General features: G+C 41.2%; 1 protein-coding gene across 3 annotated transcripts in view; it reads left to right on the forward strand.

Annotated features, from left to right (window-relative positions):
* abcc10 (ATP-binding cassette, sub-family C (CFTR/MRP), member 10) overlaps positions 1 to 21,999 on the forward strand; it is a 72,638-nt gene that overhangs the window by 19,315 nt on the left and 31,324 nt on the right. For 2 of the 3 annotated variants that reach the window (XM_036532975.1, XM_036534547.1), the window contains exons 2-8: positions 6,827 to 6,956; positions 8,012 to 8,192; positions 8,456 to 9,851; positions 10,263 to 10,490; positions 20,245 to 20,401; positions 20,519 to 20,670; positions 21,884 to 21,963. In XM_036532975.1, the coding sequence (XP_036388868.1) occupies positions 8,032 to 8,192; positions 8,456 to 9,851; positions 10,263 to 10,490; positions 20,245 to 20,401; positions 20,519 to 20,670; positions 21,884 to 21,963 (2,174 nt within the window). In that variant the 5' untranslated portion in view covers positions 6,827 to 6,956; positions 8,012 to 8,031. Of the gene's footprint in view, positions 1 to 6,826; positions 6,957 to 8,011; positions 8,193 to 8,455; positions 9,852 to 10,262; positions 10,491 to 20,244; positions 20,402 to 20,518; positions 20,671 to 21,883; positions 21,964 to 21,999 lie in introns of those variants that run through there. The other variant, XM_036533805.1, reaches the window with a different exon arrangement.

Raw genomic sequence — 21,999 nt, forward strand, 5'->3', positions numbered from 1 at the left:
TAAATAAAACAAACTAGCCATCATGTGTACCTAGCTTGTAGCTCAAATGTTTGCAAAAAAAAAAAAAAAAAAAAAAATTATAGAATACAGGGTTCCCACAGGCCTTGAAAATCCTCAAAAGTTTGTGAAACAAAAAAATAGATCTGTCAGAACTCAGGCAGGGACTCAGGCGTAGACAGGGAAGACTGGAACTCAAAGGGTTTATTAAATCCAAAGTGAAATCCAAAAACGTGGTCAAAATAGGCAAGGTCCAAAACCAGAAAAACACAGCTATCAAAACCAAAAGCAGATCCAAGAAAATGAAGTCAAGGGAAACAGGCAAGGCAACAGAACCGGCAGGCAGAAGTGGAACAAATGGCGAGTAGCGTAACAGAAGACTGAGATGAACTCGCAACAAGACAGGAAACAAGCAGGGTAGATATACGGCTGGGCTGCTGAGGAGATGGGATGCAGGTGCGCGGGCAGGCAGGTGGAGACGATCAGGGAATCAGGTGGGCGGAGACAGGACGGAGAGCGGGGCAGGGCTGGAACACAGGGAAACGGTAAACAAGAGCACATGGATGGGGAAAACAAAAACAAACCAGCTAGGATGCTGCAGTCCTGACAAGATCTTAAAATAAGATTAAAATTGAAATTGGACATGAGTCATTGAGGGTGCTTGAATACATGGATATTTTGTGCAAGAGTAACTGAAGTTAATTTTTTTCATATATATATACTTACAGTGCTGGCCAAAAGTATTGGCACCCCTGCAATTCTGGCAGATAATGCTCAATTTCTCCCAGAAAATGATTGCAATTACAAATGTTTTGGTAGTAATATCTTCATTTATTTTGCTTGCAATAAAAAAACACAAAAGAGAAAGAAAAAAAAGTCAAATCAAGTATCAATTTACACAAAACTCCAAAAATGGGCCGGACAAAAGTATTGGCACCCTTTGAAAAATCATGTGATGCTTCTCTAATTTGTGTAATTAACAGCACCTGTTACTTACCTGTGACACATAACAGGTGGTGGCAATCACTAAATCACACTTGCAGCCAGTTAAAATGGATTAAAGTTGACTCAACCTCTGTCCTGTGTCCTTGTGTGTACCACATTGAGTATGGAGAAAAGAAAGAAGACCAAAGAACTGTCTGAGGACTTGAGAAGCAAAATTGTGAGGAAGCATGGGCAATCTCAAGGCTACAAGTCCATCTCCAAAGACCTGAATGTTCCTGTGTCTACCGTGCGCAGTGTCATCAATAGGTTTAAAGCCCATGGCACTGTGGCTAACCTCCCTAGATGTGGACGGAAAAGAAAAATTGACGAGAGATTTCAGCGAAAGATTGTGCGGATGGTGGATAAAGAACCTCGACTAACATCCAGACAAGTTCAAGCTGTCCTGCAGTCCGAGGGTACAACAGTGTCAACCCGTACTATCCGTCGGTGTCTGAATGAAAAGGGACTCTATGGTAGGATACTCAGGAAGACTCCACTTCTGACCCAGAGACATAAAAAAGCCAGGCTGGAGTTTGCTAAAACTTACCTGAGAAAGCCAAAAACATTTTGGAAGAATGTTCTCTGGTCAGATGAGACAAAAGTAGAGCTTTTTGGGAAAAGGCATCAACATAGAGTTTACAGGAAAAAAAACGAGGCCTTCAAAGAAAAGAACACGGTCCCCACAGTCAAACATGGCGGAGGTTCCCTGATGTTTTGGGGTTGCTTTGCTGCCTCTGGCACTGGACTGCTTGACCGTGTGCATGGCATTATGAAGTCTGAAGACTACCAACAAATTTTGCAGCGTAATGTAGGGCCCAGTGTGAGAAAGCTGGGTCTCCCTCAGAGGTCATGGGTCTTCCAGCAGGACAATGACCCAAAGCACACTTCAAAAAGCACTAGAAAATGGTTTGAGGGAAAGCACTGGAGACTTCTAAAGTGGCCAGCAATGAGTCCAGACCTGAATCCCATAGAACACTTGTGGAGAGATCTGAAAATGGCAGTTTGGAGAAGGCACCCTTCAAATCTCAGGGAGCTGGAGCAGTTTGCCAAAGAAGAATGGTCTAAAATTCCAGCAGAGCATTGTAAGAAACTCATTGATGGATACCGGAAGCGGTTGTTCGCAGTTATTTTGTCCAAAGGTTGTGCTACCAAGTATTAGGCTGAGGGTGCCAATACTTTTGTCCGGTCCATTTTTGGAGTTTTGTGTAAAATGATAATTGATTTAATTTTTTTTTCATTGTCTTTTGTGTTTTTTCATTGCAAGCAAAATAAATGAAGATATTACTACCAAAACATTTGTAATTGCAATCATTTTCTGGGAGAAATTGAGCATTATCTGACAGAATTGCGGGGGTGCCAATACTTTTGGCCAGCACTGTACATTTGTGTCTGAAATGCAGTGCATCTTTCCCTCTCTGGTTCCTTGACTTAACTCGCTAAGAGGCAGGTAACGCTTGAATGTATGTAACTTTATAAAGCTAAGGAGTTAACTGTAAGGAGTTAACTGTTAATGGCACAGGTCCTCAAAATGAATCTAATCGCTTGTATCAGCAACCAGAAACCATTTGTATTACGGTGAGTTTGTGGTGAGAGGTGAGTTCGGCAAAGATCAAATGGGCTGTCAGTGGTCTGTTAGAGTTTCCTAGCTGGATAAATGAATGTATCATGGCACACTTGAACACTAGGTCATGTACAGTGTGGCCATGCTTGTAAGATAAATGACTAAATCACTCTTTAATAAAGTCGATGTGAGGAGAAATCTAGCTTTAGCTAGATGATAACTAGCTTCTTACTGAGTTGTTTGCTAGTTTTGCATTTATGATGGGTAATGGGAAACATGTAGCAAACTCTTACGTGCTCTGCCTTCACTTACTCAGTTCACCAAACAGTTTGGGTGAGAAAAGGAATCTGGACCTGTAGGGACTCTTTCAGAGAAGGGACTGACCTTGCTTCCTCGTCATAACATCCTGCAAGGTTAGTTGGTGTAGCTAGCTGGATAGATAGCTAGCAAGGTCAAGTAGGTAGGTTATCTAGTCAGAGAACAAGCTACTGCTTCATTAATGATGCAGAACCTTAACCTAACTAAGCCTGAAACAGGATAAATTAACAAATGTCAACTGAATATTTGAAAAGCTTCATTCCTAAACATGACAAATGCCTATTTTTCTCACTTTCATTTACTCATCAGAAATCTATACTAATAGGAAGCTTTCTATGCGCATTAAATATTTATGTCCATATAAATTTCAAAGGTGTGCTTTAAAATGAATTTTTGGCAAAACACATTATCCAATGCATTAATTTTTAAGAAGATCATGCTACATCCATTCAGGCCCGGCACTATGGGGGTGCTTAGGGGTGCATTGCACCCCCAAACAGACCTCAGTGCACCTCCAGCTGTTTCCTTATATCCTGATGTCTACATAGTATTTTTGACTTTTTCTGCAACGCACCCCTCCTGGCACCAAGCCTACATTCATGTTGAGCTGAAATGGACCGTTAAACCAGTGCCCTTGTCAGACCGGATGCAACTTTTATGACAAAGTCTTGCTGTGCAAATAAAAGTGATTGCTGCGTCTATAAAGAAATATATTTTTTTTTTCTTTGTTTTTAAAATTTTATTTCTGACCAAGTCTGAATCAAGTGGTATGCTAATTTGATTAATTCTAAACAAGCTTTTTTGTTAGTTGTTTCCACATTTATTCGACTGACCAGCTGAGCTGTCAGTCAACGGTCAGAATTGACTGTTCAGTTGGGTAGCTGACTACCTAGCTTCAGTGTAGCTAAAAGACTAACTTCTCTACATAGACTTCTGTGTAAAGACTAACTGTTCAGTGCATGGGAGTGATGTTAGTGAAGTATTAAATGATACAACTTTTACTACAGTATTGTTGTACAGTCTTATTGTATCCTTTAATGTAGTTTGAATATAGTGAGAAAAGAAACCCTTGCCTTAATCTTCATCATCTGTTAAGCTTCATATGGATAATTCTGTAATTATAATTTTGATTTAGAGTATAGTGACCTGGATAGTTTCTTATCACGATGTGGGGATTGGCAGTGTCCTCCCCAATGCTGAAATGAAACCTATGCCTATGGGTGAAGTTCATTCAGGCTCTGTTAGAAGAAGGCCTAGCCTCTGTATGGTGGAGGTGGCAAAAAAAGAAATGGTATTCTTTACCATTCTTTAACCTATACCTATGTGCAACTGAGTTGAACAGTAATGAAACAAACTCAACAAAACAAAACATAAAACACACATAAACTAAACTTAAACTTGACTGTAGGTTAAATTAGGGGAAAGACCGACAACAGAAAATTTCCCCAACAAAAAATACATAAAGCGCTTAAAACAGCAGAGCAGGGTGCCAGGCGCTGCTCACCCTAGGGTAGCTCTCTGAAATCATCACCCCCTCATTCATATAGGCGAAGCCCCTCCCTTAGCTGAATGAAAAGAATAACTGAAAGAAAAAAAAAATTGAAAAAAAGAAAAACTTTTTTTTTTTTACATGTGCACATTCTCATAAAACATACAAATTTAAAACAGTTCAAACCTTTTATCCATTCACACTGCAATCTGGTAATATAACCCATATTCTGAATATCTCACAATATGTGAGCATATACATTTAATTCCTCCCCTACCAACGTCTGCATGGTAGTGGCTTACCCCTTTAAGACAGCCGTGGAATGAGCACGCCTTTAAAAACAAGATGGCGGCCCCCATTCCACAGCTTCTCTGCAAACAGTAAAATAAATAATTTTAAAAACCCAATGTTGTACTTTATGCATTGTTTCATTTTTCTTACATTTAAATAACCTGTTTAAGTGATCTCTTGTAGCATTTAACTATGTACTCCACTAGCTGAATGGATCTGTTTAAACATACTCGGTTATTTTTAAAACATTTACAATGCATAACTCCAGCTAACATTTCCCCCAAAAAAATACACATATTTCTGCTACTGCTGTTACCTGACAAAGTTTGCTAGCAGGAACGCATCCCAACCGCAACTGTTTTAGCATTTAATACCACAGAAGCATAACAATCATGCGCGTGCTTGAAAGGGAGCAGCAGCACGCCGGCTCGTCTGCTCCGTGAGGAGTGCAGAACGTGCTTCCTCACACATCCCCCTCCACAAGTTTACAACCCTCCTCCAGGGCTTGGAACTCCGCAGAACAGGAAAGGAAGTCTGCTGCAACATTCAGTTTGTCAGGGTCAGGTCTGTCAGTGGTGCTACAGTGCTGGAGAAACCTGGAATGAATCTCCTATACCACCCAACCCAGGAAAGATCTCACCTGCTTCTTCGTAGTGGGCTGTGGGAACCACTGGACTGCTTCCATCTTCTCCACCTGGGGACGGATAACCCCACGGCCTAGCACATAGCCTAGATATTGGGCCTTGGCTACCACCACCTTCTGGGGATGGATGGTTAATCCTGCTGCTTCCAACTTGTGCAACGCATGCATCAGATGTTTTAGATGCTTTTCCCAACTACTGCTGTATACAATGATATCATCAAGATATGCTGCTGCAAACTCCTCCGTGCCCTGGAGTACCTGGTCCATAAGCCTCTGGAAAGTAGCAGGAGCCCCATGTAATCCAAAAGGCTTCCTTCTGCTAAGGGCACTTGCCAGTACCCTCGACACAGGTCCAAGGTGGTAATGAATTGAGCCTTCCCTAACTTTTCAATCAGGTCGTCAATACGAGGCATTGGATAAGAATCAAACTTTGACACAGAATTAAGCTACCAAAAATCAATGCAGAACCGCAAGCTGCCATCCTTCTTTGGAACCAAAAGTGCTGGACTGCTGCACTCACTCTTAGAGGGTTCAGTCACCCCATACTCCTTCATCAACTCCAACTCCTCCTTCAATTGGCCCAGCAGCTTCTGGTGAACTATCAGTGACAATTCCAAATGTTGACAACAAGAAACATCTTCATGTTTCTGTATTTATAGACTAGTTGGGAAAACAAAAGAGAAGAGTGGCAATAGTGGGATCTGAGGAAATGCTTCTTCTGAGAGGGTTCTCACTGCAGTCTGTGGAAGGGGGGAGAGAGTTCATGCTGCAGCCCGTGGAATGGGTGTCTGACAAGATGCTGGTGCATTTTGTTATTGGTGGTTTGTCACGTGTGCTAGAAAAATACTGTTGATACAAAATGTGGCTGCGCATCTGGTTTTCAAGCAGCCAAACAGGGCCTCTTTGTCTTGCTCCACTGGCTCCCTGTAGATGCCCGCATCAGGTACAAGGCCTTGTTGCTTGTTTTCAGAACAACCAACAAAGCTGCACCTGTCTACCTGAATGCTATGCTACAAGAATATGTTCTCTTCCAACCACTACGCTCTGCTACCGAACGGCATCTGGTGGTCCCTTCACATCGCGGCACAAAATCACTGTCCAGAACTTTCTCTGTTGCTGTCCCCTGATGGTGGAATGACCTTCCATGTGTCATCTGTTCTGCTGAACCCCTCACTATTTTTAAGAAACATAAAGGCACACCTCTTCCACACTCACCTGATCACCTGAATCACTACCACCTAAAGCAATTTATGTCCTAAATTCAGTTTTCCATTAAAAAAATGTATGGTTTAATGAACTTGTGTCCTTGTGAGCTTGTACCTTCTCTGGCCAACTATTGAAACTGGGACATGCAGCACTTCTGATAACCTGACTCCATGTATGGCTGTCACTTGTGTTGTACTCTGCCTCACTTGTAAGTCGCTTTGGATAAAAGCATCTGCCAAATGAATAAATGTAAATGTAAAATGTAATGTAAAAGAAACATAATTCTGGTACACGCATGTTTAAATTGACGGTCTGCTCTTTGTGCTTCCCTTTAAAGGAGTGTGTTTGTAAGGGGAGTGATGCCTGTGACCAGCCCAAGGTTCTGAATATCTCTCTTCTGGAACACATTTTTTAATACCTTTAAATGGAACAAGTTACCAGGGATGATTATTGAAGCACCCAGCAAGGCAAGTTTTAAAAGCACATTAACAATAACCCTAATATTAACTAACCAACCTGAACAACCACAATGGAATGCAATTTGATGTGTTGTGATGTTTAGTTTTTTAATTGATTTTTACTTGTTTTGAATATATTTTTTGAGACTTGTTACATTTGTTATATGTCTTCTTTATATGAGTTATGTTTTGTTGTGTGTGGACCCCAGGGAGAGTAGCTGCTACCTTAGTGGCAGCTAATGTGGATCCGAATAAAGAATAAATAAAGTTTTTACCACTGTTTTACTACTGATTGGTTGTGTCCTTATCTGGGGAAGAGCCCTGCTCAACACCTCAGCATTGTTACATTGCATAAAAGAATACTTTGCCATCAACATGACAAATTTATGCAGTTTGAGCTCTTATAAGTACCAATTAAAAATTGTACCTATTGTGGTCAGAAGACTTTATCAAACAGAAGAATAGATTAATAATCAGTCATGGTGATCAATGATCATCAGTGTTGCTTGGTTAAAACAATGTGGCAAAAAGTTGAAAAAGTAAGTCTTATAGGTTTTGATTTTGTTAGTATTTGTCACAGAGGGCTTCTTAGCCACTGCATTGTATGTTGTAATACTAAAATGCTTAAACTAGCCCAGCTGCCACACTTGTTTATGCAGAGAACATCAAATGTTTTTGCAAGTTACTGTTTGCTTTCAAACTATTTGTGACATTTTAAGATAGAAAAGACTCAAATTTACCACTAATATGAAATTTTGCTTTGAATATTTGCAAAATCTCATTTTCTCACAATACAGTTTGCACTCACAGTAAAGTTTTCACTGTATAATGTCTGTTTTTGTTTGGTGAATACTTGCAGTGCAGTGCATGCACCTCACAACCTCACAGTACACTTCATGAAAGAAATATTTCTCTTTTACACATGAGAGAATTTGGCCTATGTTTTGTGCCCGTTTGAATTCTGCGCTAGCATTCTGTTATTAAGTTCTTCCTGTCCACATTTCATGTTTCATTGTTGACTTGTACATGGAATTAATTGGTATGTCTACTGATTCTCCCTGTAGGAGGTTATTACATTTCAGAGATGGCTGATTTACTGGCAGAACTCTGTTACACGGACCGTCTGGATCCCTTTCCAGTGTGGCAAAATGGCACCGTCAGCCCCTGTTTTAACCAGCTGATCCTCAGCTCCTTCCCCCATTGTATCCTTGCTATCTGCAGTGCATGTTACCTGAGCGCACCAAGGTAAGTTAGAGTCTGCTTGACTTTTCATGCTTTCACTGTGGTAATACCATGACTACTTTGGTTGATATGGTCATTCATTTGAAACATGTTAAGGCATTTAATTTCAGCAAAAGTATTTGGTGCCTGCTCATTATGTAATAAATTTATTTCTATATACCAGTCCAAGAATTACTGCACATGTGGTAGACCACACCACATTGCAGTAGACTCCCATAATGTAAGTGTGGAAATATGTTGCTTTTCCTCTCACTTTCTTGATACAGATACAGTGACCTCACCATCTCTTCCTCATGTGGCTGGGGGTGTAGAATGGCTATGGCATTACTGATGGCCCTGCTTTTTGTCATAGACATGGTCATAGCAGTTGTCCTAAACCACCCTATTAAGTATGCGGATATATTGGCTGACGGATGTGGCATCTTGGCCTGGTTTGTCCATTTTGGGGCACTAGCAGTCCTGCAGAAGTCTGACTACAGAGTGACCAGGGGCCCATCTATCATGCTAGGACTGGCTATCCTGCCAGCTCCAAGCCTCATCATTACCCTGGTTGCCTACTGCAAAGATGCCACCTATCTGGAACTCTGTCAGCCTCTAAGGGTTGCACGTCTGGCTGTGGTTGCCACCCAGCTCCTCCTTCTCTTGGTCTACCTGCTGGCATTTTCTTTCCCATGCATTGATGAGCAAGCAGAATCCCTCACTATCAATGGCTCTGACTGGTCCACCTTAATTCCAAATGATTCTCACTTGGATCAGGATGTGCAAATTGTTGGTGAGGATGGTTGCAACTGGGTATCCCGTGTCTTCTACTTATGGATGAACCCCCTGATGAAGCGTGGCCAGTGCAGGGAGCTGGAGAGGCCTTCAGATATCTACCTTTTACCCCATAAGCTCCGCACCAGAGCTATATGGGAGCATTTTGACCGCTGCTTGCAGGAGGGCATAGAGCATGAAGAGGAGGAAGAGCAGAGAAGAAACAGATTGACACAAGCTGGAAGGAGCATTAACAGTGGCACATGGAGCCTGTCTGATTCACAGGAACATCTAAACGATTTAGGGACAAGCCCGTCCCAGAGGGCTGAGGTCAGGCTCCTTTACGTGCTGCACAGGGCTTTTGGGGTAAGGTTTTACCTGCTCGGGATGCTGAAGTTGGCAGGAAATATGCTTGGCTTTGCTGGGCCATTACTCCTCAACAGCCTTGTCAGCTTCATGGAGATGGGGCAGGCACCTGTTAGTCAGGGGCTTTGGTGTTGTGTAGGCCTTTTTGTGAGTACCTTCCTTTCAGCCATCCTGCGCAACATCTTCTCCTTTGAAGTCTCCAAGGTGTGTCTCTCTGTACGAGCAGCCATCATCTCGGCCATTTATCGCAAGGCACTGCGGGTCAACAGCACAACATTGTCAAGTTTCACTGTGGGTGAGGTGGTCAACTTCATGAGCACAGACACCGATCGGCTGGTCAATTTTTTCAACAGTTTCCATGACATATGGAACCTGCCCCTTCAGTTTGCCATCACCCTCTACCTGCTCTACATGCAGGTGGGTGTGGCCTTCCTGGGTGGACTTGGCCTAGCATTGTTGCTAGTGCCACTCAATAAGCTGATCGCCACATGTATCATGGAGAACAACAAGCAACTGCTCAAGCATAAGGATACCCGTGTCAAAGTAAGAATCCATTTACCTTCTGAGTATTAACCAAAACAAAAGCTTTCTGCTTTATTTATAAAAAAAATATATAAACGAGATGAGTTTTCAGACTAATAGCTATGAAATTATGCCATGGATTGTGTCTGAATAAACAAATGAATGTCTACCTTTAGCAAGGACTTTGAAAATATAGCAGTCATCAAGTGTGAAAATGCAAGGAAGTAATGGAATTAATTTTAAATGGAAGTACACTCTGTGCAGTCGCCATCTGCTGTCATATACTTAACATTAATACTCGATATGCAGCTGGGGTGCAGGACTTGCACCATTAATATAATATCATATAATACTCGATATGTCCAGAGACTTTTTATGTCAGATGTAAATGCACTTTGGTTAAAGAGCACAACTTTGCCTTTAACCCTCTAGCTTATGGCAGAGATGCTGTATGGGATGCGGGTTATCAAGTTCTACACTTGGGAGCCGCATTTTGCCCAGAAGATCACTGACTGCAGGAAGCAGGAACTCAGCCATCTCAAGACTATCAAGTACCTAGATGCTGTGTGTGTCTACACTTGGGCAGCACTACCTGTGGTTATCTCCATCCTCACCATTATCACATATGTCCTTCTGGGTCACGAACTCACTGCAGCTAAGGTAAGTGGTTTTTGAAAGTGGGTGATGTGTTATGGCTAATATGATGTTTGGTTGATGTTAGGGCACATGACCATGCCGTTTGCCATCCACTGTATATATAAGTTTATACCTTGTATTGCTGAGTGCTTAATGTTTTGGATGTAGACATGTTGGGTCTGATAAACATCATAAGGGGGAGTAGCACTGGGGTAGCACTGCTATGGAACACACAGAGAAGAATATGCAGGAAAAGCTTTAGGTGCCTTAATAATGAGCCCTGGGTGACAAAGGAAAGCAAAAGAGGCCTTAACTTAGTAGAAACAGGCATTTCAGAGTGGTGACAGAGAGTCCTTGGGAATTCTTCAGAAACACCTTAAGAGGTTGAATCTGTATATAAAGAGCAGCTTTAACTGCAGCTCCACAGTAAGTAAGGATGAGAAATTGGGATAGGAGTTAAGAAAACAACAGATTATTATGCAGCTGGGTGCAGGACTTTTCAGGCAAGGGTACTGAACATTTTTAGCTCGTCTTGATGTATTTTTCTGTTGAATGGCTTGAGAATTAGCAGACACTGATGACACTGTAGAGCAAGTCTGAAGGGTGTTAATCCTAATAAAACTGCCAGTCCAGGTGGATGAAGTAAGTGAAATGCCTCTACAGGTTACCTTCTTGGTCCCTTCTTGCCAGAAAATTCTCCAGTGTTTCTCACTCGCTGGGTTGCAAATTGGGAGTTTTATTAAAATGACAAAACAGCAGTGACATCTTCCATTGTGTCTATATCTACAACTTCATCTGCAGCTACTATCTACAACTACTTATACGTTGAGGACGATCAACCTGATAAAAGTTAAATGTGTAATGAACTGCCTAGCTTAGTTTTATAACTAGTTCCTTATTATAGGTAACTTAGTCTCAGCTGGCTAATTTATATATCTGTGCAGCTGAAAAATAACCAGCTAGCTAGCTGTGTGTTATAGCTAGCTAGCAAGGTGAGTAATATTGTATAAGATGGCTTTCAGCGAGAAACACGTAAGTGACTTGGATTCATGTACAGCCAGAGACTGGGCTGAAAGACTGTGCTCACTTAGGCAGCACCCAATGCAATAACTAATGATGTAGTTACATTTATCATCTTTCAGTAAATTAGCGCTGGTGTCAACTTCAGTCTTACAGCTGTATGTTTACAACACATAAAATTGCTAGCAATATGTTTCTGAAACAATAACTGTCTACCTAGAAAATGTATCTCTTCCTAGCAACCTCCATTTCCATTACATAACATTACATACCAGTAGGCTAAATTGGCTTTCTGCATGTTAGCTAACACTTGGCAAGCTTATCTTAGCTAACTAGCTTGCCTGTTAGTTATTCAGCCAGCTAGCTATGGTAACTAATGCTTTCTCTCTGAAATGGTGGACTTGTACCATGTTTGTATTTGTAGGCCATGGCAGGAGAAACCATTTATGAGCTGATGTCTTATAAACAGGGAGGAGGAAGTATTTTTTTGTAGATGTATTTTTTTTGAAGAAGAAGAAGAAAATAACTCCAAGGACACAGGTCCCCGAGCCCACCGTTCTGCCCAGTAACAAAGGGGCCCACCTTGGGCCCAATCTGCCTGAGTTTAATATTGTGAATAAAGTTTGTTTGTGTGTTTTGATTGCCGCAAAAAATAATAAAAAGTCATTCTGAGGGCGTAATGGTTTCGACCGACCTCTAGCTATGTTTCTCGCCGCGATATTGATTTTGAATGAGCAGATGTAGCAGAGCTGAAGTGATTAGCTCGTGAGTCCTGCGTAAAGCCTTAGGTAGCGGGTAGCCGAGTGGTTGCAGCTGCTACGTCACTCCCCCGAGACCTGGTTAAGTAGCGTTGTTGCCGACAGGCTAAGGGCAATTTGCCTTTAGCTCAACTGGCAACGACGCTGGCTGTAAGGGGTTGGCAGCGAGCAGTAAGAACCTCGGTTCACTCACCGAGCAGTAGGCACCCCACTCGCTCACCGACCCACGTAACCTCTCGGTCACACTAGCTACAAATGACGACATTTACTTGGCGTTTGTCGCTTGATGGGCGTTCCCGGGCGTGCCTAGCTCGTAGTTACCTGGTTACAAACGTGATGGACACGCTCCTGTATCGATGGTTGGCAGGGAGATCGATCGCAGTAAATCACCACAGAGGTATTATCTGGTTACAAAAACACGGTTTTTGCATTTAAAGGTGTTTATTTCTTGCTAACTTTAACAAAATGAAAGAGAAAAAATGCCAAACATATTAGATGTATACAGAAATGCAGCTGTCTGAGACCGTATTCCGCCATCTTGGATTATTTTTTCGCGTTGAGCAACCATCGAATATACGTCACTTTGCCTTCATTCAGATTGGCAGTCGCTGTGTCGCATCGCTCAACATTTGCATAAAGTAGACTTCTTGTCTATTTTGGCCCCGCCTATCTGACAGCATAACGACCACTTGTCTCTTGTCGCTGTAAAACGCCCACTCTGATTGAAAATGAGTGGTTGCTGGTCGCTTTGTCTCTGTCTCTTGTAGCTTTTGTGACCACAACGCACACAACGCAGCAAGGTCCCACAATAAAGTTACAGAAAACTTAATTCGCTATTATAATATAATAATAATAATATAATATAGTATTCGATATTCCAGTATCCTTGTGTAAGTGTACAAACAGAAAAATTGCGCCCTCTGTTCGAGTCTCAAAGTAGGAACTAGGCGATCGCCGGCTGTCTTGTTTTCCCATCGCCGTCACTGCTGACGGAGCCGCAGTATTTAAAAATGGTCCACGAGAAATGGCACACCTCATCGTAATCCGCATCTCTCTCCGTTCCGCCCTTCCGTCTCCGTAAGTTTCCCCTTGGATCTGTCTTGCATTTCCATACAGCCTGTAATAGAGGTTATGCATTGACGGGTTTCCTGACATTTAAATGTAGCCTACCTGATTTCGACGCCGGAGAAATACACATAGCAAAGCCTGAAGGCATAGCCTACAAAATCCGGGACATTCTAAAACGTTTATCGTGGCATAATGTTCCAAAACTGCGATCAATGATCAACAAATTTCTCTCGCACATCTCTTGTCAGGAACACTTCCTCCTGTCAAAAAATCAAAACCGAAACCCTAGTAGTATGGTCGTTATCTCACGTTAAGCGCTTTTCTCTCCATTGACGCCCCATATAAGGAAAAAGCTTAACGTGGCTTAATGTCCCAAAACAGCGATCAATGATCAACAAATTTGTCTGACATCTCACATGTCATAAACACTATCTCCTAATAAAAAAAGCTAAACTCACCATTGACCATTATAAGGAAAACGCTTCGTAGCTTAATTTTCCAGACAGTGATCAACTAACAAAAAAGCAAAACTGAGAGGACAGCGCTTAACGCAACGTCAGCCTAGCTACCATATTCCTTGGATTTTAGTTTTGCTTTTTTTGGACATCATTGATCGCTGTTTTGGAACATTAAGCCACGTGAAGCGTTTTAGAATGTCCGCAAAAGCTTCAAGGCGGGATTTGTTGTCGAAATTTAAGTGACAAGGACACTAATGGATATTCTGGTTCTATGTGGACAGGTTTGTACAAATATTTTTATTTTATTACAACTTTTATTTGGAAAGCTGTAAACTACACGTTTCGGTGCCTGGATTCCAGTTGTTTTTGCGAATTGAAGCGATCCTGAGATTCTGTGCGTGGGTGACTCCATCGTCAGATTCGTCAGTCTCCCCGGTGCCATGACCTAAAGTCTTTCTGGTGGTAAAGTACGGATTTTATCGAACTGATTCCATTGCTTGTTGATCTTCACCCCTCTGTCCACACCGTGATTGTACATGTAGGAACAAACGACGTCATGTCCAGACAATCAATGAAACTTCACGCTGAGTTCGAGTGTTTAACCTCAACTATAGAGAACCTGGGTAAAAGTTGTGTTTTACCTGGCCTGAACGCTTCAGTCGCCTCTTCAGCTTGCATCATTGGCTCCAGAATTTTAGAAATTTTAATGAACAAGCTTTTTTAAATGACCTATATCATAGTGATATTCATGACACATCTAAAATATTGGATATAGAACTGGCATTGGGCCATTTCACAAACTCATTCCTTTCAGTTGTTAATAAACATGCCCCAGTCAAGAAGCTTAGAGTAAAAGATATATCTAGTCCATGGTTTACATCTGAACTATCACATATTTTTAAATCAAAGAACAAAGCCTGGGTTCTCGTTAGATGTACTGGGGACCCATCTCACTGGCTCAATTTTAAGCAACTTAGAAATAAGTGCACTTCCTCTGTGAGGAAAGCAAAATCTGATTATTATGTAAATTTAATTTCTAGTTCTTATACAAATCCAGCTAAATTTTGGAAGGCTGTGAACATTGCTACAAACAAAAATACTAGTTCCCTACCTTTGCATATTAAATCAGATGACTGTCTGCTATCTGGGAATAAGGAGATTTGCTCAGTTTTCAACAAACATTTTGCTGCAGCTGGCCATCTTTTCGAGAACGAGCATAAAGGGCCCACTCATATTAATGATGACCATATGCATTTTGAGTTTCATGCTCCTCAGTTTACCCTACATCCCCTTTCTTCTGGTGTCGTCTCTGATGCACTCCAAAAATTGATCCCAGGAAGTCAACTGGAGAGGACAAATTAGATCCTTTCTTTCTTCGACTGTCCTCTCCATTAATTACAGAGCAATTAACATATATTTTTAACCTTTCTGTTTCTTCTGGTATAGTTCCTAGTGTATGGAAATCTGCTCATGTTTTTCCATTGTATAAGGGAGAAGATAGAAGTAATGTCAACAATTATCAACCTATTTCCAAACTGAGTTGGCCAAAATCCTAGAATCTTTGGTAAATAATCAATTAAAGGAATTTCTTTCTAGGTACGCAGTCCTAAACCCGTACCAATCTGGTTTCAGGGCTCAGCATAGCACCATCACAGCTACTACCTTGGTTGTGAATGATACTGTGTCTGGCATAGATAGGAGAAAACACTGTGCTGCTCTTTTCGTTGATCTGTTGTAAGCATTCGACACAGACGATCACTCACTATAATTACAAAGATTACATAGCACTGGTTTTGACTCTAAAGCTTGTGGATGGTTTCAGAATTACTTATCGGGGAGACATCAATGTGTAAAAATGGGGAATGTCCAATCTGAGTTTTTGCCAATAACGAAAGGTGTGCCACAAGGCTCCATATTGGGTCCAATTTGATTCTCTATCTATATTAATGACATTACTTCATCCTTAACTGACTATCATGTCCACCTTTATGTGGATGACAATATTGTTTATTGTCTTGCTGACTCTTCAAGCAGCTGTTACGAACCTGCAAAATTCCTTTAATGCTCTGCAAGATGTGCTTATGGATCTAAAATTAGTTTTGAATGCACATAAAACAAAGTTTATGTTGTTTTCTAGAGCCAGTAATATAGACAATGGTAACCTATATATTTCCACTGTAGATGGTTCCAGAATTGAGAGAGTCGCAGAATATAAATATCTTGGCATCTGGCTAGATGAAAAGCTTACATTTAAATATCATCTAGACCAGGGATGTCAAACTCATTTTCACTGAGGGCCACATCACTAAATTTCTAGGTCATCGAGGGCCAAATAATCGTTGACCATCCATTCAAAAAGGGCAACCATGTAATCTGCATGGCAGTACGATTCGTTTTTTCAAGACAGTTTGAACTGTTTCATTGGGAATCAGTAAAACAACTACTAGGCTAATTTCCCATTTATTTTATTTGATTCCATTTCAATACATTTCCAACTTTTTTGTTTCATATCTTTTAACAGAGAAATATTACAGATTGGCGGTGATTGAGCCCTTTGGCTCGAATGAAGTTGACAGTTCTGATGACAACAGCCATGACATTGTCCATTTTCAGTGTTTTACAACAGAGTGCCTCTCTGTGGAGTATACAATGAAAATTCCAAAACTCACCCCCTCCACACTGCTGCACTTCCTCTCGAAGTCTGGCCACAACTCCAGCTTTCACACCGATCATTGATGGTGCGCCATCAGTCGCAAGACTTACGTATGGCGTCAGATTTATGTCAAAAGTCGCGAGTGCAGAAAACATGCTCGCTTGGCCAGCGCCAAGCAGAAATTCTCTCGCGCGTGGTGGCTGCTTTGTGCGCGAGAATGTTTTATACGCTCGCAGCATGTTTCGTGCGCTCGCAAGAACGTTTTATACGCTCACGAGAATATTTTCTGCGCTCGCGACTTTTGACAATAAATCTGACGCCATACTTACGGCACGGGCCCAGTCCACTCCCAATTTATCCAATTATGCAGTGAGACTACTGAAGATGTCGCTAGCCATAGTAGTGTCAGTCATGGATGCCAGTTCTACGAATTCTTCTGTGATGTTACAAGTAGAGTCAACACCTCTGATAAAAATCGCCAGGTGTGCCACATCCGTTATATCTGTACTTTGGTCAATTGCGATGGAAAAAGCAACAAATCCCTGAACTTGTTGAATGAGCTTTTGTGTCAGCTGTCCAGCGATGTCCTCAATCCATGCTGCTGCAGTGTTTCTGAAGAGGCTAATGTTGACGAAAGCCTGTCATTTGTCTGGACACACAAGTTCAGCTGCTTTAACCAGTTTTTTACAAACTCTTCCTCAGAATATGGCTTTGATGCCTGTGCGATGTCATTGGCTACCAGATAGCTGGCCTTTACAGCAGCCTCACCTGTTTCATGGCCTCTTGTGAATACTGATTGCTGCTTCTGTAAGGTAGCCACCAACTCCTTCACTTTCTCGTCCCGCAACTGGCCGGTGTAGCGATCATACTTCTCAGCGTGAGTGGTCTGGTAATGCCATCTAATATTATACTCCTTTGGAACAGCTACTTGCTGTGAGCAAACTAAACAGATACACTTACTTTTAACCTCCCAAAAGAGGTGGGCGTTTGTCCATTTTTCCTGAAAGGCCCGACACTCTTTATCAACTTTTCTTATCTTTGACAACATTTTCTTGCCAGCAAATAGCTAGATCGCGATCTTTCTTTAGTCATGAAAGATGACTAGCTGTTCAGTTGAAATAGGTTGTTGCCACCTAGTGGATGGATGACGAATTACGTTTTGTGGTAATGGTAAAGAGTTGACGCAAATAGTAGGGCCTGTATTACATCCTCTGGTTGATGTGCGGGCCGTTTTGAATCTTTGTGAGGGCCGGATGTGGCCCGCGGGCCGTATGTTTGACACCCCTGATCTAGACAATCTTGTGACAAAACTACGACAGAAGATTGGGTTCTTTTATAGAAATAGAGCCAGCTTCCCTCTGTTTTGTAGAAAAAGGATTATTGAAGCAGTATTCATGTCAGTTTTAGATTATGGGGATGTGATTTATAGGAATGCATCTTCTTCTGTCCTCAAACCTCTGAACTCAGTTTATCATTCTGCCCTTCGCTTTATTACTGGTGATGTTTATGGCACCCATCATTGCATTCTGTATGAGAAGGTTGGTTGGTCCTCTCTTTCAGAGAGATGTGATAGGCACTGGTATTTATTTATTTACAAAGCCCTTATTGGCAAATTACCGTCCTATATTACATCTCTTCTGGACAGATCAGTAGGGACTTACCAAACTCGGACACATAACTGGCTCACACTCCATGTACCTAAAGTGAATTCTGAATTTGGAAAGACCGCATTTAGATTGTACACTCCATTCACATGGAATAAGCTACAGAGCACTTTAAAAATGGATAGTCTCATGAGTTATCAACAATTTAGAAGCAAGATTTTAAATCTTCTCAAAACAGAATGCAATCTGTGTATCAATCTTAAATGTCTTAAACTACACTTAAGTTTTCTCTCTAAATTCTGTCTGCCCAGTGTTGGCCAGAAGCAGATGGGCTCCCCCTCTGAGCCAGGTTCTGTTCAAGGTTTCTCCCTGTTATTAGGGAGTTTTTCCTTGCCACTGTTGCCGTAGGCTTGCTCACAGGGGGTCTCAGGCCTGAGAACAATGTTTATTGCAATATTGCATTCTTCTATTGTCTTTTGTTAATTAATCATACTGTAAATTCTGTTGAGATTACTTTTCCATGATTGTTTTTATTTTGTTTTATTTTTATCTTATGTAATTCAGGTCTCTCTTGAAAATGAGATCTTTGTCTCAATGAGATTTACCTGAATAAATAAAGGTTAATATATTTGCGTCTCTTTTCTTTAGCTTTCGACAGTCTGTAAAAAAAAAACTAAGTTTCATCACACAGGTGATGAAACTTATGACAACAGCAATTTTTTTACATACTTTATGTTATAAAAGCATGCCATACCTGTGCAAAACCTTAATGTTGAAGCCTGGGCAGAGATTGTTTAGCAACAAGTTCATAATCCCTAAGTGTAAAACAAAACCTACACACTGGTCAGGCCATGTCTATTCTTCATCTTCATTATACTTGCCTCTCTCCCCCCTTTTTCTTTGTAGCTATATGTCCTGATGATGTTCATTGTCTGCTCTGGTCGCAATGTAGTAGAACAAACTTCCAATGGCAGTCAGCAGAAAAGCAATATTTCCATGGCCATATTTCCTTGCAGACTGAAGACCTGCTTCAAATTGTACTTTAGCTCCCCTACCCAAGTATGAGGTGTCTGTCCACTATTATAAAGTTCTTGCAGTAGAACTGTAATATAGGCTAAAAAATGTAATGGAATTGAATATTTCATTGAAAGCATTAGATACAAAATTTAACAGTAGTTCAGTTCAAGTTGGATATAATATTAGTGATTTAACAAACTCCAAAGCTGAGTGTAAGCTTTTCCGTCCTTCAGCTTAGCACATAGGATCCCAGCAGATGATTTTTACAAATCCCATCAGATAATTTTTGGATCTTCCTTTTTCAAAGAGACAGAAGAATTCTGGTTATATTTAATTGATTTAATTGATTTGGATAAATACAAAACATTAAAAGTAATGGCAAACCTCTTCACTGGCAGTAATTTATTGAAAAACATATGTATATCATAAATGAAGCAGTCAGCACAGATGGAATATTTATTTTTTAACTATGAAACTTTTTGTAATTAGTATGGGGGTTGGGGCCATTGGCTCCCCCATCTCCTTTTCATGTTCCGGGAACAGCATGCCTTGATAGCTTGGCATCCAGTCAGCTGGTACAGAGTAGTGGATTGCCAAACTGACCAATGAGATTGTATGGTTGGAATTATCTGTTTTATACATTCACAATATACCATGGCCTGAAGTGCCTTATTGTTATAATAGCAGTTACTTAATTTTCAAAACAACAGTAGGGAAACATTTTTATTAGCTAGTGAACAATTTGCATTATATATTCTTTGTTAATGTAGCATTTATATTCTGGTTTCATTCAATGCTATGGTGCATTCAAGATGAGGTTATTTCTAAGTTATCTTAAGTTATCTGGAACAATCATTCGGTGATTATACAATTGGCTGGAATGCTGAATTGACCAGTCAGAATGAAGGACATTACATCAACTATCCATTTTATAAGTTGTATTATGTTGATTGATTTTTAAAAAATGAATATTTTCTGTTTGGTGAATGCCTTAGGATTGCTGTCATTTAGCCATACCCTAGGTTTTGCTGAAATGACATTACTGTAATGAACCATTGCTGTGAAGCGGTAGTGGTGACTTGATGACTTGTAATGATTAGGATACTAACCACTTTCTTTGGATTTCTGCATTTTATAAGAACCTCTAATCATCATGGTTTGATTGGTCCAAATTAGTACTAATCTCTTAATCTGTTACAGGTGTTCACAGCACTTTCTCTTGTGGGCATGCTCATCTTGCCTTTGAACAATTTCCCCTGGGTTTTGAATGGCATTATTGAAGCCATGGTGTCCATGGATCGTATTCAAGGTTTTTTGAGGCTGTGTGACCAGGACCTGAACACCTACTATAGCCTGGGTATGTTTGCCACACTAGCCCCAGTGGTTCCATTCTCCAGCAGATGTAAACCTTTTGTGTGTATTTGTGGATATGGATGTGTATACTTTAACCTGTTGGTGGTGTCTTTAAACACAGTGGCCCCTGAAGATCCCCAGATAGCTGTCCAGATGAAGCAGTGTACCTTTTCCTGGATAAATGTGTGTGATCCTCAAGGTCAGGAAGGGACAGGGACCAATGCCCCAGAGGGGTCTCTACTACTCCACAGTCTCAACCTTACCATTAAGAAGGTCCGTCTTCACCTGCTCTACTCATTTATCTTGCCAACTACAGTACGTTAAATCAGCACATATGCAGTTTATTCATACCTCAATCAGTCTAAATTATTTTAACACATTTATCTTTATTCGCATGGTAAACGTGCACATCACAGAAACACAGATGCCACACACAGACATCCACAACTGTACTCATACACACAACATACACTCCTTACAGAGACTCCGTTAACGCACTCAAGACATGCTATTAAAACGTAAACTACGAACACAATTTGCTGTACAGTACCGAATGCAACCAAAATGCAACAACCGAATGCAACCAAAACTGAGACCCTGATCACACAATCGAAGTCAATAAACGATGCAATATCAAAAACACGGTACAGGCAAGTTTGTTAGCAAAAATGATGAACACGACGGATCAAAAAAACAGCGAGACAGCACCCCAAGAATCCAGCATCTTTAAATCGGGGCGCCCCGTTTCTGGTTGGCCGATCTGGAATGAGGAGGCGGGGATACCTGCGTCAGGAGAGAGAGAGAGGGGGGGGGGGGGGGGGGATCGAGACACAGGTGACCCAGACTCCACACGCCCAGTGCGCCGCACGTAACATTTGAAACTGGGTTCTGCCAGGGATAGGGATGGGTATGCTGACCAGAGCTTCCTCAACTCACTTGCATTCAGATGTTCTGTGATTCATCAGGGGCCTGCGAGTTGCACGGCAATAGAGGGACATCAGTCTAGTAGCAGCTGTCTTCCAATGAGCACCCGCTGTAGTGTGCTTTGTAACTTGTAGTGAGAAAAATAGCTGTTACTTGTGTGCAAATGTTTCTGCACAAATCAGGAGGTTGCCAAGCTGATGAGCCTATTATACAATTAGCAGAGCATCTGCATAACAATGTCTGCAGGGTGTCAAAAATGTAAATGTTAATGAAAAGTTAAATGTACTCAAATCTTGTATGCCGCTCTGGATAAGAGCGTCTGCTGGATGTCAAATCTGCAAATATAGCGTTTAAATGTACTCAAATCTTGTGTGTTGCTCTGGGTGACATAAATGTAAATGTAAGCCTAGTGTTCAGTATAAACACTGGAAGATGTTGATCACAGTAAATGATCACAGTAAAAACCAAATGCATAGCCCCCCCCTAAAAACAACAAAAAAATGAACAGTACTGTAAAACTTTTAAAACCAACTTGAAATACTTATTTATTTGTATCTTCCAGGGGTCCCTGATTGCTGTTGTGGGGAAAGTGGGCTGTGGGAAGAGCTCTCTTTTGGCTGCCATTACAGGAGAACTTAGTCGGTAAGGCTTGAGACATGCAGCTGAACGGGTCTCAAA

Source organism: Megalops cyprinoides, chromosome 1 (genome assembly GCF_013368585.1).
Source record: "Megalops cyprinoides isolate fMegCyp1 chromosome 1, fMegCyp1.pri, whole genome shotgun sequence".
In the NCBI taxonomy this organism is placed as follows: Eukaryota; Metazoa; Chordata; class Actinopteri; order Elopiformes; family Megalopidae; genus Megalops; species Megalops cyprinoides.